This window comes from Onychomys torridus, chromosome 15 (assembly GCF_903995425.1).
Source record: "Onychomys torridus chromosome 15, mOncTor1.1, whole genome shotgun sequence".
NCBI lineage: Eukaryota > Metazoa > Chordata > Mammalia > Rodentia > Cricetidae > Onychomys > Onychomys torridus.
In genome coordinates, this window is record NC_050457.1 from 71416524 (window position 1) to 71431722 (window position 15199).

Genomic DNA, 15199 nt, shown 5'->3' on the forward strand with positions numbered 1-15199 from the left:
TCCGTCACAGGCTCGACTCACATTCACACATCTCGTGTTGTGGATCAGGAGGTGAACTCCAGCCTCACACCCCATGGCTGTCTGCGATCCCCGCTTCTTCTATGCTCTACTGCTGGTTGCCAGGGACAAATCCAGGAACAGAAGAAATCACCGGAATTCCTTCGCGCAGACTTGTGGGAAATGTAGTCCGGTCTTTGTGACGTCACAGGGACCCACTCCGGAAACAATACTTGTTCATTCTGTCTGAAAGTGTGCTATTTCTCCAAAGTTGGGGAGAGTCCTGTCCTGCTCTGCATTCCTGTTGCGTCTCTGACATGGAGGTTGGTCCAGGGTGCAGCGCAGCCTGAGGCACTGTGCGGGGTGCGGGGTCCGTCTTGGAGGGAGCGGACCTGGGTGGGAGGACTGAAGAAGCTGCCTTGGGAGCGCTGTGCTGACCTTTTGTGCTGGGCCATAAGGTCCAGGTCAGGAGTGGGGGAGAGGGCGTGTCCGATGCCGACTGATGGTTTTGTTAGGATACTGAACGTTCTGGATTGCCAGGACTTGGTGGGTCAGCTGAGAAGCTGCATTTCAGTTGGTCCTGGGAGCTTGGCTGGGGGGTTACATTCTCTTTTACCCACTCTCAGATGGATGTTGACGGTTTTCTCGGTACCTCTAGAGTAGGTTGGGTTTTTGTTTGCTTGTTTGTTTTTAATCTCTTATATGCTCCATACTGGGGGAGTTGATGCTCAGCTTTACTTTGAGGACTCGGGTGTTTTAAGCCTTTGAAGGGCCTTCCATCCCTAAGTTATGGTTAGTTACTCTCAAGAAACACAACTGTTGTATAAACATGCCTTAATCTGGCCTTGAACTTGTTGAGCCAATCCAGCAGCTGGGGCCCCAGGAGCAGGTGAAAAGGCTTTTGTGCCAGGGTGCCAGGCTTTTGTGTCTGGTCAGCAGGGTGAGGAAGAACTCACAGACCTGTGTGTATTCGTGTGATTTAAAGTAAACGGACCTCATTCCCTCTCTGGACTTCTCCGTGACTGATGCAGCCCACAGTGGTTAACATTCTTCCCTGCTTCTCCGCCCCTTGGATGCGTTCTCCTTCCTTCGCTAGAGGTTAAAGTATGTGTGGACTGCTTCTCTACAGTTGTCTACATGTGCGTGAAGATATCTACCTCCTCCGCTGTCACTCACATGTGTGTCTGTGTCATCCACACAGCAAAGCAGTCTGTCTGTTACCCCTCTAGTGTCCCGATTCCAGGGTATTTTTATTATATGCTAATGTTGTGGAAGTGATGCTATGAGGGAAGCAGTTACTGGTTTTTACAGACTCCTGTACTAATCTTGCCATTTAGATAGGCTGTTCTTGGAAAACTCTGAAGGGAAAGTGTGCTGGATAATGGAATTCAATTCATGGTTGTCTATGTGATTATGCCAGAGATCACTGAGAGAAATTACAGAAGATATTTGGACAGAATTAAATAGAAAACAAACATGTATGCATGGAATTAATTTCAGAAACACAGATTTTCATTACTTTGTCTTTTAGGGTTATAAAAGTTTCTGTCATTGAGTCCATCCAAAATTATTTTCAAATACAGTGACATATTTGAATTGAAAGGTATGTGTTGGGGGCTGGAGAGATGGCTCAGAGTTAAGAGCACTGTTTGCTCTTCCAAAGGTCCTGAGTTCAATTCCCAGCAACCACATGGTGGCTCACAACCATCTGTAATGAGATCTGGTGCCCTCTTCTGGCCTGCAGAGATATGTGCAGACAGGACACTGTATACATAACAAATAAATAAATCTTTGAAAAAAAAAAGTATGTGTCAAATTGGCTAGCCAACTGTTTAAATTCTGCATCCCATTGTTCTTTTCTCTGTGGAGCTACATAGGTCAGTGGATGAGAATGTGAGTCCCAACTGTTTGTTGGATATGCACCACTTACTATTGTATTAAGATTTAGTAACAATGTACTGATTATTTAAAACCTGGATATATCAAGACCTTCTGTCTGTCATATAGAGCAAAGCATGTGATATTTAAGTTGAAGCTAAAATTCTAATTATTCATTCCATTTTTTTCAACAAATACATTGCATATGATCTATCATGTCTATTTTAGGGTTCCATTTACAGTATCTGGGTCATCACATTACAAAAATGTGTTGACTTAAAGCAAAAATTAATGATTGCTGTGTGCCACACATATCTATCCCTATCAAAGGTTGGGATAGATCAGTGCATTGTTACTTCATTGTAAATGGATGTTTCCTGTCCCACCAGACTGGTCCCAAATAAACACACAGAGGCTTATGTTATTACAAATGCTCCATCAATAACTCAGGCTTATTACTAACTACCTCTTACATTTAAATTAACCTATTTCTATTAATCTATGTATTGCCATGTGGCTTGTGGCTTTTCCTGTCCTCTAGCATGTCTTGCTTCCCAAGAGTCTAGCTCACATCTCTCCCCACTTTGCCCTCCTTCTTCCCATCATTCTCAGTTTGGCTTTCCTGCCTCACTTCCTGACAAGCTACTGGCCTGTCAGCTTTTTATTAACCAATGATAGTAATACATATTCATAGTGTAGAAAAGCATTGTTCCATAGCACTTCATGATGCGTTTAGTGTATTTTTAAAGCAGTGTGTTCTTTAATTGATAGATAAGCCCAGACTAAATGGAGAGTCATTGTTTAAAGCCTGATTGATAATACAGCCCTTGCTTTGCACCTAGTTTTGACTTCTGCACAATCTCCTAGGACTCAGTTTGGCATCTGTCAAAAACAAAATCTCTGAGGGACTCTGACATAGATACAAGAGGTCTTATGAGTTGGGCTCTGTCTACTGTGTTGTAGGCTTGTCTCTAGGACCAGCCTCCATTCAAGGGGAGGACAGTTGGTCTCCACCTCCTGATTCGGAGATTAGAATGAATTTGCAGTAATTTTTAATGCATCACAGTTTGTCCCCTTCAGGCCAGAATTTATTTGCATTTCATCCCCATAGGAAGTAAACATTGCCACTCTTAATGTCTCCTGAAATGTTTACTTTAATTATATTAGATAAAATTTCAATTAAATGGTGACAGGCCTTCTGCCCTTCATCCTCAGGCAGCCCACAGTGCGGAGAGTGGTCTAGCACAGCAACACTCCCCATCCAGAACAGTGGTAACGGGTGCCGGGCAGCATTGGGGAGAGGTCCTTGCAGTCAGTTCATCACTGGGGACCTGCTCCAGTTCTCAAAGAGAACAGTGTTTCCATCTTCACTCTGCCCAGAGTTCCTGCAGTTCTCCAAGCTGACCTGTTGTCGGTGATCTCCTAAGTATGGAAGAGTGGAATCTGGTTTTCATTTATTTGAAATGTGGGGACGTGTTCCACTAGCTACATGGAAGCTTTCAACAGAGTATAACGGCTTTTTCCTTGAGAAATGACAGGGTTTTCTCTTCATCAATTCCCTTCAGTCTACTTATGACTTGGAAATCTATTGGCCTCCTCTCTGCTACTTTACTCATAGTAAAGATATTTTTCAGCATAATTTTTTTTTTTTTTTACAAAGTATGTTTCCTCTGTGCCAAAAGTCTTTTGAATATAGCTACTCCTTCTTCCCATTGCTGAAAACACCAGGCTATTGGTGAAATTATTAAGGCCACTCCACGTAGTTAAAAGGGAGGTTTATTTTGTGGGGTAACTTACAAATGAAGGGGTAGGTTGCAGGGTCTGGCAAAGGTATGGCGCAGTCCGGCGGTGTTCTCTGGAGAACTCTGCTCGGTCTACCTCCAGTGTCCAGGGTCCCAGAACAAAGAGAAGCCTCTCCTCTTGATCCTGGGTCTTCTGCTTCCTCCCTCAGCCCTGCCTTGTGGGCGTGACCATTACCAAAGCCTCAATGGGGGTTGGAACTTCCAGGCCAAGGCTGGGATGGCTACCCACTACACCAGGCATTTAGACCCAAGACTCAGAGGATTGGATCTGGATCTGACCTGAAAGTCTCCTGCTCTGTGAACTGCTTTGCAACCTTCCGAGGGAGGGAAGGAATAAATAGTCCTCCTTAGCTGTTTAGCCTACAAACTCCAGCGATGACCAATGTGACCAGACATCCCTAAAGATGCTTCAGTGCCACTCACATCTTCCCATAAACAGCAGCTATCTAATTGGACTTAAGGCCATATCAAGAATACTAGAAGCCTAGACAAATGTCCATAGCTAGCTAGTTTATGGATCTTAGAGGAGAATATATGTCTGGAACATAAAGTCATGGAATTTAGAAGAGAGCATGACTGGAGTTAGAGAGATTGGGAAATTTTTTATTTATTTTAATTAATATTTCAGAAGAAAAGGAATAAAGTCATGTAAGTTGTGACAGAATGACTGAAACTGGAAATTATTTCTGGCACAGAAAGACATGTATCACATGATATCATCTATATGTTAAAAGTAAAGAGTTGTAACTAACAGAAGTTGGAAATAATGGTTTTTCTCATTGGCCAGTGACATCAGAAAGCTGAGGCTTGAGGACATACTGAACTGTGGATGCTCTGAAACAGTATCATAGAAGGATGAAGTTCACAGTACTGTTGCTCTGAATGCTGGATGTATATAAACATTATGTTGTGTACATTTCATACAGTATTTTTGAGATTTTAATAATAAAAAGTATTTGAGGAAATTAGAATACTCAAACTGATGGAAAGATTATGCAAAGTTTATCCATAAAATTATTACAAAATATTTCATTAATATATAAATCTCTTATTTCTTTAATAAAAAAGGGGAAGAAGTATAATATGATTTCTCTCATAAGTCATTTTGATACCTCATACAATAACATGAAAAAAAACCTGTGAAATATTGAAAATTTAAAAATAAGAAAAAGCTGTCCCTGTTGCTATCCTAGTCACTGGTCAGTTATTATGAAGAGAGATGATGCAGAAGACACATGATAAAGCAGAACATTTAGTCTGGGGCCATCTTACAATTTCAGAAGGTTAGTTAATGATCAGCATGGTGAAGAGCATGGCAGCAGGCAAGAAGATATGGTGGTGGAGCAGTAGGTGAGATCATGTATCCTAATCCATGGGCAAGAGGTAGAAAGGGAGATACTTGGCCTACATTGGGCTTTTGAAGCCTCAAAGTCCACCCCCATTAACACATCTCCCCTGACAGGGTCACATATACTCTAAAAAACTCACACCACTTAATCCTTCCCAAAGAGTTCCATTAACCATGGACAAAGTATCCAAATAGATGTGCTCATGAGGACCATTTTCATTCAGTCTACCACAGCCAACCATTATAATTCTTCAACACAACACAGTGAGACACAGATGTCACATGGTGAAGACATGCTTTAGGAATATATCAAACAGATCAGTATCTGTCTGAGGAAAAGGGAAATAACAAAATCAGAGTGAAGTCTAGTGTCTTTGAAATACTAAAAAAAATGTTGTTATTCCTATACCTGCTGATTCTTATTGATTCTGATACCTAACGTATTTTTCTGTGAGTTTTTTTTTTTTTTTCTATTCCTTGGGTGCTCCATTGTGTGTCTCTTGGTGCACTGACATCAGCACCACTACTAGACTCTGTACAAATTAAGAAATCCAGATGTCAGCTCAGTGCCACTACATCAGAAACTACATTTTCATTGCATTTCATATTCATGATTGTGCATATTAAGGGTTGAGGAGTTCCTTCCTTCTGACCAGGGCTTTTTCCTGTGAAAAATGTATATATGTTTGGTAGATAAAACAAGCATGTGGGACTAAATGCATGTTTTTCTATGGAAACATTCACTTTACATTTCATCCATCTTAAGAGTTTCCACGTGGACTTATAGGAAACTCTTCTCTTTCCTTGATGGGTCCAATGTGAAATAATATGACCACATTTGAAGTGTCTGAGGAATATGATTCACCTATGTTAGAAGCATGTCACCTATATCTAGCATTTTCTTCCTGGGCAAAATATAGAATTGTGTAACGCAAGTACAAGATACCTGTGTTAGAGTTTCTTTTACAGTGATAAAGTCCGTGAGCAAAGCAACTTGGAGAAGAATGTATTTATTTCAACTTACAACTTCAGGTAACAGTCCAACACTGAGGGAAGTCAAGGCAGGAACCTGTAGGCAGGAACTGGAGTGTAGGCCATCAAAAACACTGCTTATTGGCTTGCTATCCATGGCTTGCTCATCCTGCTTCCTTACACCATGCCCAGGTGTTGCACCACCCACAATGAGCTGGGTTGTCATATATCAGTGAATAATTAAAAACAGCCTCCTATAGGGCTACATACAGGACATTCTTCTGGAATGCACACTGTCAGTTGAAGTTCCTTATTCTCAAATGACCCCAGCTTGTATCACATTGACAGAGAACTAGTCCCACAATGTCTGTGATTAATGGCATTAATGTTTATTTCAGGAAATGCTGTCCTTCTGGGATGTGGCCGTTGATTTCTCTCCAGAAGAGAGGGAATGCCTGGAGCCTGCTCAGTGGAATCTGTACAGGGATGTGATGCTGGAGAATTACAGCAACCTTGATTTCCTGGGTGAGGGTCACTCCCCTGGGAATTCTTATTTTACTGTCAACATGTAACTTCCTCACTCTATACATTATCTCATGGGAACTTGTGCTTTCCAACAAAAAGTTTCATAGTCTTAGCTTTAAAGAAAAATTAGGGAATATGTTTAGCTAAGAAACATTGCTTTTTTTTGCATGTGTGAGTTTAACCTGTCTGTGTTGGAAGAATACATCCTTCACACTAATGGGAATGGTAGAAACTCAGTTGCAATGGGAATGTACCTTACATAGTAATGAAAATGGTTCACAAGTCACTTTTAATGTTTCTCCTCTTAAATTAAATTTAGAATCTGGGTGTTGTAAATTCCTTTGCATACTATAGTGGTCCTGTGAGAAAACATTTAAGGAACTGATTATCTGCAGTCATTTATTACACCATCTCTTTCCTTATGACAGTGTACTGGAACAAACATGCCAGTTCCCAGTAGAAGAACACTTAATCTTGTTTCCATTTCCTACAAACAGGTCTAGTTCTCTCTAAGCCACACCTGGTGACCTTCCTGGAGCAAAAACAAGGGCCCATGGGTGTGAAGAGACAAGAGGCAGCCACTGTGCATGCAGGTGTGTAGGAATGGGGGGTCAAGAACAGAGTTGAAGTGCAAATATTCAACAGAAAGGCAGGCTTTCCCATCTGCCTTGAATCATGATATGGAGATAATTCTTGAGGTCTCTCTTTGTTTGTGTTGTCAAAGGACATCTCTCAGACCTTTATGATGCTTTAAGTCTCTTAAGTAATTCCCCAGTGTTGAGCTGTGCTTGTATTTACAGTGAATTCCAAAGGTCATTTTTTTTTTAGTTTACATTGTAACTTCACACTAGTTTCTAAACCTCTGAAAATTTGCACACATTTCTAAAGACCTATGTGTGAAACCATTGTAAGACAGTAACTTCACATATAAATGTATTTTATATCACTTATTTTCATGTTGATCAAAATCACCTCATTAGAGTCCTTTATGAATGATGAAAAGCTATTCTTATTTTTAATCCTATACTCACTAAGGATTTAGAATGCATACCCTTTGTGGACATATAGTCATAGACTAAAACTGACCCAACCTAGATGAATTTTAATAGCTTATCAATAAGATTTCAGAATATTGAGAATTCAAGGATCTTTTCCCAACTGTAATCAGTTGTCTATATGTAACCTATATAATTTTGTGGATAGATTATCCAATTATGAACACTTCATCACAGTGTAACATAGCAATATATATGAGCTCTAGTAATATGAATATGGGAACTGTATTTCCACTTCATGTGAAAATACAAGTCTCATGTTTTCATAAATTTAACATTGTTTCTTTTCATAGCTCATTGGTTGTAAATTAATAATTCTTAGAAAGTTAGATAATTTTAACTTCTTTTCACTGACAACTTATTTTCTTTGGCAGAAGTTGTTACTCATAGGTTAACCTAAATTTTATTGAGATGTTTGTCATCCAAATAAAACATAAAATGCTGTCTGAAAATTGTGAGGTATATTACTTAAGGTTTTGTAAACATACTTGTTATGCACACTTTAATTCAAACCTAAAAATTCTAAAATTCATACTTAGGTTAAAAATGGTATTTCTATATGACTCCAATCTCACAAATTACTATTAATCTCTCCCTTTCTTGGTTCATAATGCCATGTATGTCTACATTTAATACCTATGTTTGATTAAGGTATTTATTTCTTTTTGTGTAATATCCTTGAGAGACTCTTTCATTATAGATAATTACTACTTAATTAGCTACTTAACTTTGAATAATGTGCCTGCCTTCCCTCCTTCCTCCCTTCCTCCTTCCCCTTCCCTTCTCCCTTCTCTCTCTCTCTCTCTCTCTCTCTCTTTCTTCCTTTCTTTCTTTCTTTCTTCTTCCTCTTCTTCTTTCTATTTTTTATGAGACATGGTTTCTCTGTGGTGTCCTGGAACTCACTACATAGACCAGGCTGGCCTTGAACTCACAGATATCCACCTGTGTCTGCCTCCCCAGTGCTGGGACTAAAGGTGTGCGCTACTACCGCCTGGCTTGCCATTATTTCTATATTCAATTTGATCAGGCTTTCACTTGGGTAGAAGTTAAATTGTTTCCACCTACTATAGTTTGGGTTATTTTCAGTGAACATAGGTATAAAAATATAGTGTTATTTCTGATTTCTCCATCAGAATGTGAGTATGGGTAAATGTCCCCATTTTAAAGATAAGCATTATGAATATAAAGAATGTGCTAAGATTTTGTACATGTCTCAAATTTTGATCAACAGGAAAAACAGCCAATAAACATAAAAATTACAGCAAGGCCTTTTATTGTAATTCACTGCTTATTCAACACCAGACAAATATACAGGAGACCCCCTACAAATGTGAAGAATGTGGTAAAGCCTTTCGTATTCGCTCAAGACTTTCTATACACCAGAGAATTCATACTGGAGAAAAATCCTACAAGTGTGAAGAATGTGGTAAGGCCTTTAATACTCAATCAAAACTTTCTGTACACCAGAGAATTCATACTGGAGAAAAACCCTACAAGTGTGAAGAATGTGGTAAGGCCTTTAGTACTCACTCAACACGTTATAGACACCGGAAAAATCATACTGGAGAAAAACCCTACAAGTGTAAAGAATGTGCCAAAGTATTTTCCTACCCTTCATTACTTAAGGTACACCAAAGAATTCATTCTGCAGAGAAATCCTACAAGTGTGAAGAATGTGGAAAATTATTTTACTGTCCTTTATTGCTTAAGAAACATCAAATAATTCATTCTGCAGAGAAACCCTACAAGTGTGCAGAGTGTGGCAAAGCATTTCACTATCCTTCATTGCTTAAGCGGCATCAAAGAATTCATTCTGGAAAGAAACCCTATAAGTGTAAAGACTGTGACAAGGCATTTTACTCCTCTGCATTCCTCAAGCGTCATCAGAGAATTCATTCAGAAGAGAATTCCTACAAGTGTGAAGAATGTGGCAGAAGGTTTTACTCTTTTCCACACCTTCAGGATCACCAAAGAATCCATTCTGGAGAGAAACCATACAAATGTGAAGAATGTGGGAAAACATTTTCTACTCTCTCATATCTTCCTTGGCACAAATTGCGTCATTCTGGGGAGAAATCTTATAAATGTGAAATATGTGGCAAAATGTTTTACTCTACTTTAGACCTTAAAAAACACCAAAAAATCCATACATATAAGTGTAGGGAATGCCACTATGCCTTTCCAAATCACTCAGCCCTTACTGAACACCAGAGAGTTCACACTGGAGAGAAACCCCATATATGTGAACAGTGTGGAAAAGTGTTTTCTAGGCTTGATAGCCTCAATCAACACCAGATTGTTCATACTGGAGAGAAACCCTATAAATGTGAAAAGTGTGGGAAAAGTTTTTTCCGATCTTCATCCCTTAGAAGACATAAAGGGATTCATTCTTAATAGGAACTTGACAAGTATGTGCAAAGTGATAAAATCTTGCTAAAAATTCAGTCCTTATCTGAGACAAGTGATTCCATTGAGTAGAGAAGTCATATACTTGTCTCGGCTAAGGAATGAATATTTAGCAAGATTTTATCACTTTGCACACACTTGAATGGTGAGTGCTTTACCACTGAGTCAACACTTTCTACCAACAATAAACTTCATTCTGGAGAGAAGAAGTCCAATTATGAAGGGACTGACAAGCTTTTATTTGTTTCTTCATATTTTAAGTAACACAACAATCTTCCTCCAGGACATCAAAGCTATAATGTGAAGGATGTGTTATTGAAGGTTTGAATTATTGTTCAGTCATGGTTCAACCTCAGTAATTCTCACCTGAGAGAAATCCTACTCATGTACAGAAAAGGACTGGGGCTTACCTATTCCTCATGACTATATAAGCATTGGAGAATTCATTCTGATGAGGAAGCCAACAAAAGCAGTCAGTGTGGTAAGTTCTCTATCTGTTCTTTAGACTGAGTATCTGCAGAGACACTCTACAAGTACAATGACTGTCCCTAAGCCTTGAACAATACTTCAATCTTCAGCAACACCAAAGCAGTGATGTAGGTGAAAAACCCTGCAGGTGCAACTGTCCTCCTTAGCTTCAGCTGTCATCTTCACCTAGCTCAGCATTATCTGAGTAGATGCTTTCCTAGATCAGTGTGCCTTATGGGCATGTCAGGGGGCCATTCTCTTGATAGGTAAATGATGTAGGAGAGTCCACCTAGGACAGGCAGTACCACCCTGGGGTTCTGGGTCACATAAGAATTGTGGGTGAGTAGGAGGCTGAGAAACATGCTAGGAAACATGGTTTCTGCTTCCCTTCCAGTTATAGCATCCCTGGAAGAGGAACATTGACCCTTATGTTGAAATAAAATAGTTACTCCCTAAAGTTGTCTTTGCTCATACCATTCATGACTCCAACAAATCAGTGTAGGACAGCAAAGGGCACAGGAAGGCGTTTCCCTCTTCTTCATACCCCCGTTGCCATCAGTCTCTGTACTAGATCAAATCTCACAAAGCCTTTAGATGTGTTGTGCCTCTACTGGACACCAGAGCTTTCACACTGCAGAAAAGTCCTGTAGATACAAAGAATATGATAAAGAAAATTATGTTTCCCTTATTTAGCAAAAATTTCATAGTGTAGATGAACTTTGTAAAAATAAAGACAGTAGCTACATGTTGAACAGTTGTTGCAAACTCAACATGGGAAATTTAGGCATGAATGAAACTAACATACTTAATTGATAGGAGAAGCAATTTATTCTATTCTTCATAAGTTAACATCAAAAAATAGATTTAAAAATATAGGAAACCCTACAAATTAAGTAGTGACAAAGCCTTAAATCCTTAGGGGCCATGAGTGAATTCATATTGTAGAGAAACCTTCTACATAAAATGAGTCTAGCAGGATCCATTTTTAGTATACAGTCCTCAAAATAGCAATTGAAGTACACTAATATTAATAGTGTAGCAAAGTCTTTTCTTGTAACTTACATAGTAATGGATATAGTGGAAGTATAGTACACACATACTATTAATACAGAATGTGGACAAACATGATGCATTGTTTAAAATATATATGATGTATTTGATGTGATTGAAAGAAGTAATTACAAACATCAGAATCCTGCAGATCACTCACGTCTGGAGATATCAATCTATTACATATCCACATTGATAAATGACCAGATTAAACCCTTTTTCCTATAAGTTGCCCTTGTCAGGTAATTTATGACAGCAACAGGAAAAGTTACTTAGACTACATGCCAAGTAAAAGTACCAATTTGACATCAGTACATATGCATCAGTATTTTCTACCTCTTTCCCCTTTTACTCTCAGCCTGCCCCCTTCTGATGCCTCTATTCCCTCTAAAGGTGTTGCCTTTCTTCCCATACATGTAACACACACACAACACAGTCACCACAGATGTAGCCTCAGTACATAGATGACCTATGTACAATGAATTTCCTTTTTCCTTTTTCGGTAAAAATTTGAATGTCCGATGTGGTGTGAATGTGTGTGCATTTGTGTTTGTGCTGTTAATTACTATGATGACTCAATCTTGGTTGGCACCATGGCCTGACTTGGAATCTACTGAAACCCAAACTTCTGGGCACTCTTAGAAGGGATTTTCTTAATCACATTGTATGAAGAGGAAGACCACAATAAAGCTGGGCTACACTCTTTTGTTGATAATACAAAAGGACACTGAAGAAATTGTGCTTTCTTACTGCTTGCCCTAACTCTCCATCCACTTACTGCAACATTTATTAAATCCAACATCTTCTGGATTCCAACACAAACGAAAAACCAACAACTCTTCAAGTATCATCCAAAATTCTTCAGCACCAGATTGGAACTGTAGAGACAGCCTGCCTCTTGTACTGAACAGCTGCTACTATCCTTCACTTATGATACTGAGACCACTACTGTTGGACTACCTGGACCATATCCTGTAAGCCAGTTTAATAAATTCTTAATATTTGCATTTCATTGTCCTATTCTTTAGAGAATCCTACAACAGTCACCATATGACACTTTTCCATTTCCATATTAATATATCCATTGTATTAGCACTTGTCTCTGGGTCTTGTTTTACATTGCAATGGTCTGTACATTTGTTTTTGTGAATTTTTTTAGAGATTTATTTATTTATTTATTTATTCATTCATTCATTATTTATTTATTTATTTATTTATTTATTTATTTATTATGTATGCAGTATTCTGCCTGCATGTGTTCTTGCAGGCCAGAACAGGGCACCAGACCTCATTACAAATGGTTGTGAGCCACCATGTGGTTGCTGGGAATTGAACTCAGGACTTCTGGAAGAGCAGTCAGTGCTCTTAACCACTGAGCCATCTCTCTAGCCCCTTTTTGTGAATCTTATTCAGTCCTCATTATAGCTCTGTAGTAGAGTTGGAAGTCAGCTACTAAGCTGTATCTGACTATCCTTTCTCCTATTATTGCTTTTGTTATCCCTGTTCTTTTATGTCCCATCATATTTTTTTCCTAGTCTATGATGACTAATGTTATGGAAAGTCAGAAACAAGAGTGAGGTTACTAAGTAACAAATTAAAGAATTTATAAAATGCATACAGAAATTAAGATTGCAAACAAGATGTTCATGGACAGTAAATGGGCTGATATGGAAAATTTCTGGTCATATAAGTCTTAAGACATGATTTTGATATCAGAATCCATGTCAATGTGGAAGATTAGTAGAGTGCTTAGCAGTGTTTAAGCAAACACAGTATAGTCAGGTCAAGATAGACTTTAGTCATTTTAGTACCACTGAGGGCTTTGGGTTGTTTGGAGAATTTTACAGACTCCTGTCCATCATGTTCATGTAATTGCCAAGTTGCAAAGCAAGATATAGTAACTAAGCTCAGAAGTATTTCTGAGACTCACTACCAGGACACTTAGAGCAGATGGGGTCACCCTGCTGTAGATGGCTTTAAACTCAGTTGCCCAAAGTGTCTGACTCTTCAAAGGATGAGATCTAGAATCAAACAGGAGACAAACTTTCTGGTAATATCTGTTAGGAAACTTCTATGGTAGATCAGTGAGGCAAGACTTTCTCTAGATGTATATGGCTCCATCTTATGGGAGTCCACCATGACACTATAAACTATGTTTTATCAAATCATTCATTGTTCCCTCCATCATGGACAGTGTATGCAATACAACCAACAGCAATATCCTCTGAAGTGAAATATCCCAACCTAGAGGGGGCTCATTCACCTTCAGGAAGTACACATGTAATGGGCATGGGAAATTCCTAGACATTTACAAGATTCACAGGACCTTCCCTGCTGTGGGATGTTCTGTATATCAAATGTGTTGCTCAGATTGGTTAAAATAAATAAAGTGCTGATTGGCCAGTAGCCAGGCAGGAAGGATAGGGTAGGTGGGACAAGGAGGAAGAGAAGGCTGGGAACAGGAAGGCTGAGGAGAGAGAGACTGCCAGCCACCACCATAACAAGATGTAAGGTACTGGTTAGCCACGAGCCATGTGGCAAAGTATAGATTAATAAAAATGGGTTAATTTAAGATAGAAGAAGTAGATAACAAGAAGCCTGCCATGGCCATACAGTTTGTAAGCAATATGTCTCTGTGTGCTTACTTGGTTGGGTCTGAGCGACTGTGGGATTGGTGGGTGAGAGAGATTTGTCCTGACTGTGGGCCAGGCAGGAAAACTCTAACTACACTTCCCTGCTGAAGTTTACATAAAACTGTAAGGACTGAAGGGGTGGAGACCACCTCATCAGTGGAGCTGCCTGTAAGTCATACAGTGAGTGAGCTGCAGGCATGTGGCTTGTTTGGGTTTTCACCTAGCATCCAGTGGGCTTTTTAGTGCTGCTTCCACTGCTGCTGCTACCTCTAAGTCATCCCTGTTCTGTTCTCATCCCTCACCCATGCTCCTGCCATTAACCCCAATGAACTCACTGTTTCATGAAGATTGGTACTTCGATGGAATGTTTGTTTAGTCTGTGATCACAGACTGATGTGTAGTAACTAGACATTCTTTCTCTCTTCATTAGAACATCACAGAGATGAGTGAGTATCTTGGTAATGTTTTAATTGCTATATGATGGATCAGAAAAGAATTTAATGTGTTGTTCAAGGGTCCATAAAGGTATAGTCCTCTGGTAGAGAGGATGACAGGAGGTAGGTAGACATGGTACTAGAGTAATAGCAGAGAACTTACACATTGATCCACAAATAGGAAACAGAGAAAGCTGACTGGAAATGACATGGATGCTGTGGGATGTTCTGTATGTCAAATGTGTTGCTCTGATTGGTTAAAATAAATAAAGTGCTGATTGGCCAGTAGCCAGGCAGGAAGGATAGGGTAGGCAAGACAAGGAGAAGGAGATGCTGTGAAATAAAGGCTGGGGTGAGAGATAGTGCCAGCTGCCATCATGACAAGGAAGATGTAAGATACCAGTAAGCCACGACCCACATGGCAACTTACAGACTAACAGAAATGGGTTAATTTAAGATAAAAGAAGTAGATAACAAGAAGCCTGCCACGGCCATACAGTTTATAAGTAATATAAGCGTCTGAGTGATTATTTTATATGTGGGTTGTGGGACTGCGGGGGCTTGGTGGCACCTGGAGAGAAGATCTCCAACTACACATGGAATCTTGGGAGATCATCAAAGCCTACCCACC

At 39.5% G+C, this 15199-nt stretch overlaps 1 protein-coding gene across 1 annotated transcript; it reads left to right on the forward strand.

Moving 5' to 3' along the window:
* The first annotated feature begins 211 nt into the window (after positions 1-211).
* On the forward strand, positions 212-12626 carry LOC118596397 (zinc finger protein 58-like). Its single transcript, XM_036207270.1, has 4 exons — positions 212-320; positions 6396-6522; positions 7020-7115; positions 8809-12626. The coding sequence occupies exons 1-4, from the start codon at positions 315-317 to the stop codon at positions 9969-9971; spliced, it is 1392 nt and encodes a 463-aa protein (XP_036063163.1). The 5' UTR covers positions 212-314; the 3' UTR covers positions 9972-12626.
* The last annotated feature ends 2573 nt before the right edge of the window (positions 12627-15199 follow it).

Coding starts and splice junctions, on each gene's coding strand:
- LOC118596397 (XM_036207270.1), top strand. Junction 6,523..7,019: donor CAGCAACCTTGATTTCCTGG/GTGAGGGTCACT, acceptor TCCTACAAACAG/GTCTAGTTCTCTCTAAGCCA. Junction 7,116..8,808: donor GGCAGCCACTGTGCATGCAG/GTGTGTAGGAAT, acceptor TTTGATCAACAG/GAAAAACAGCCAATAAACAT.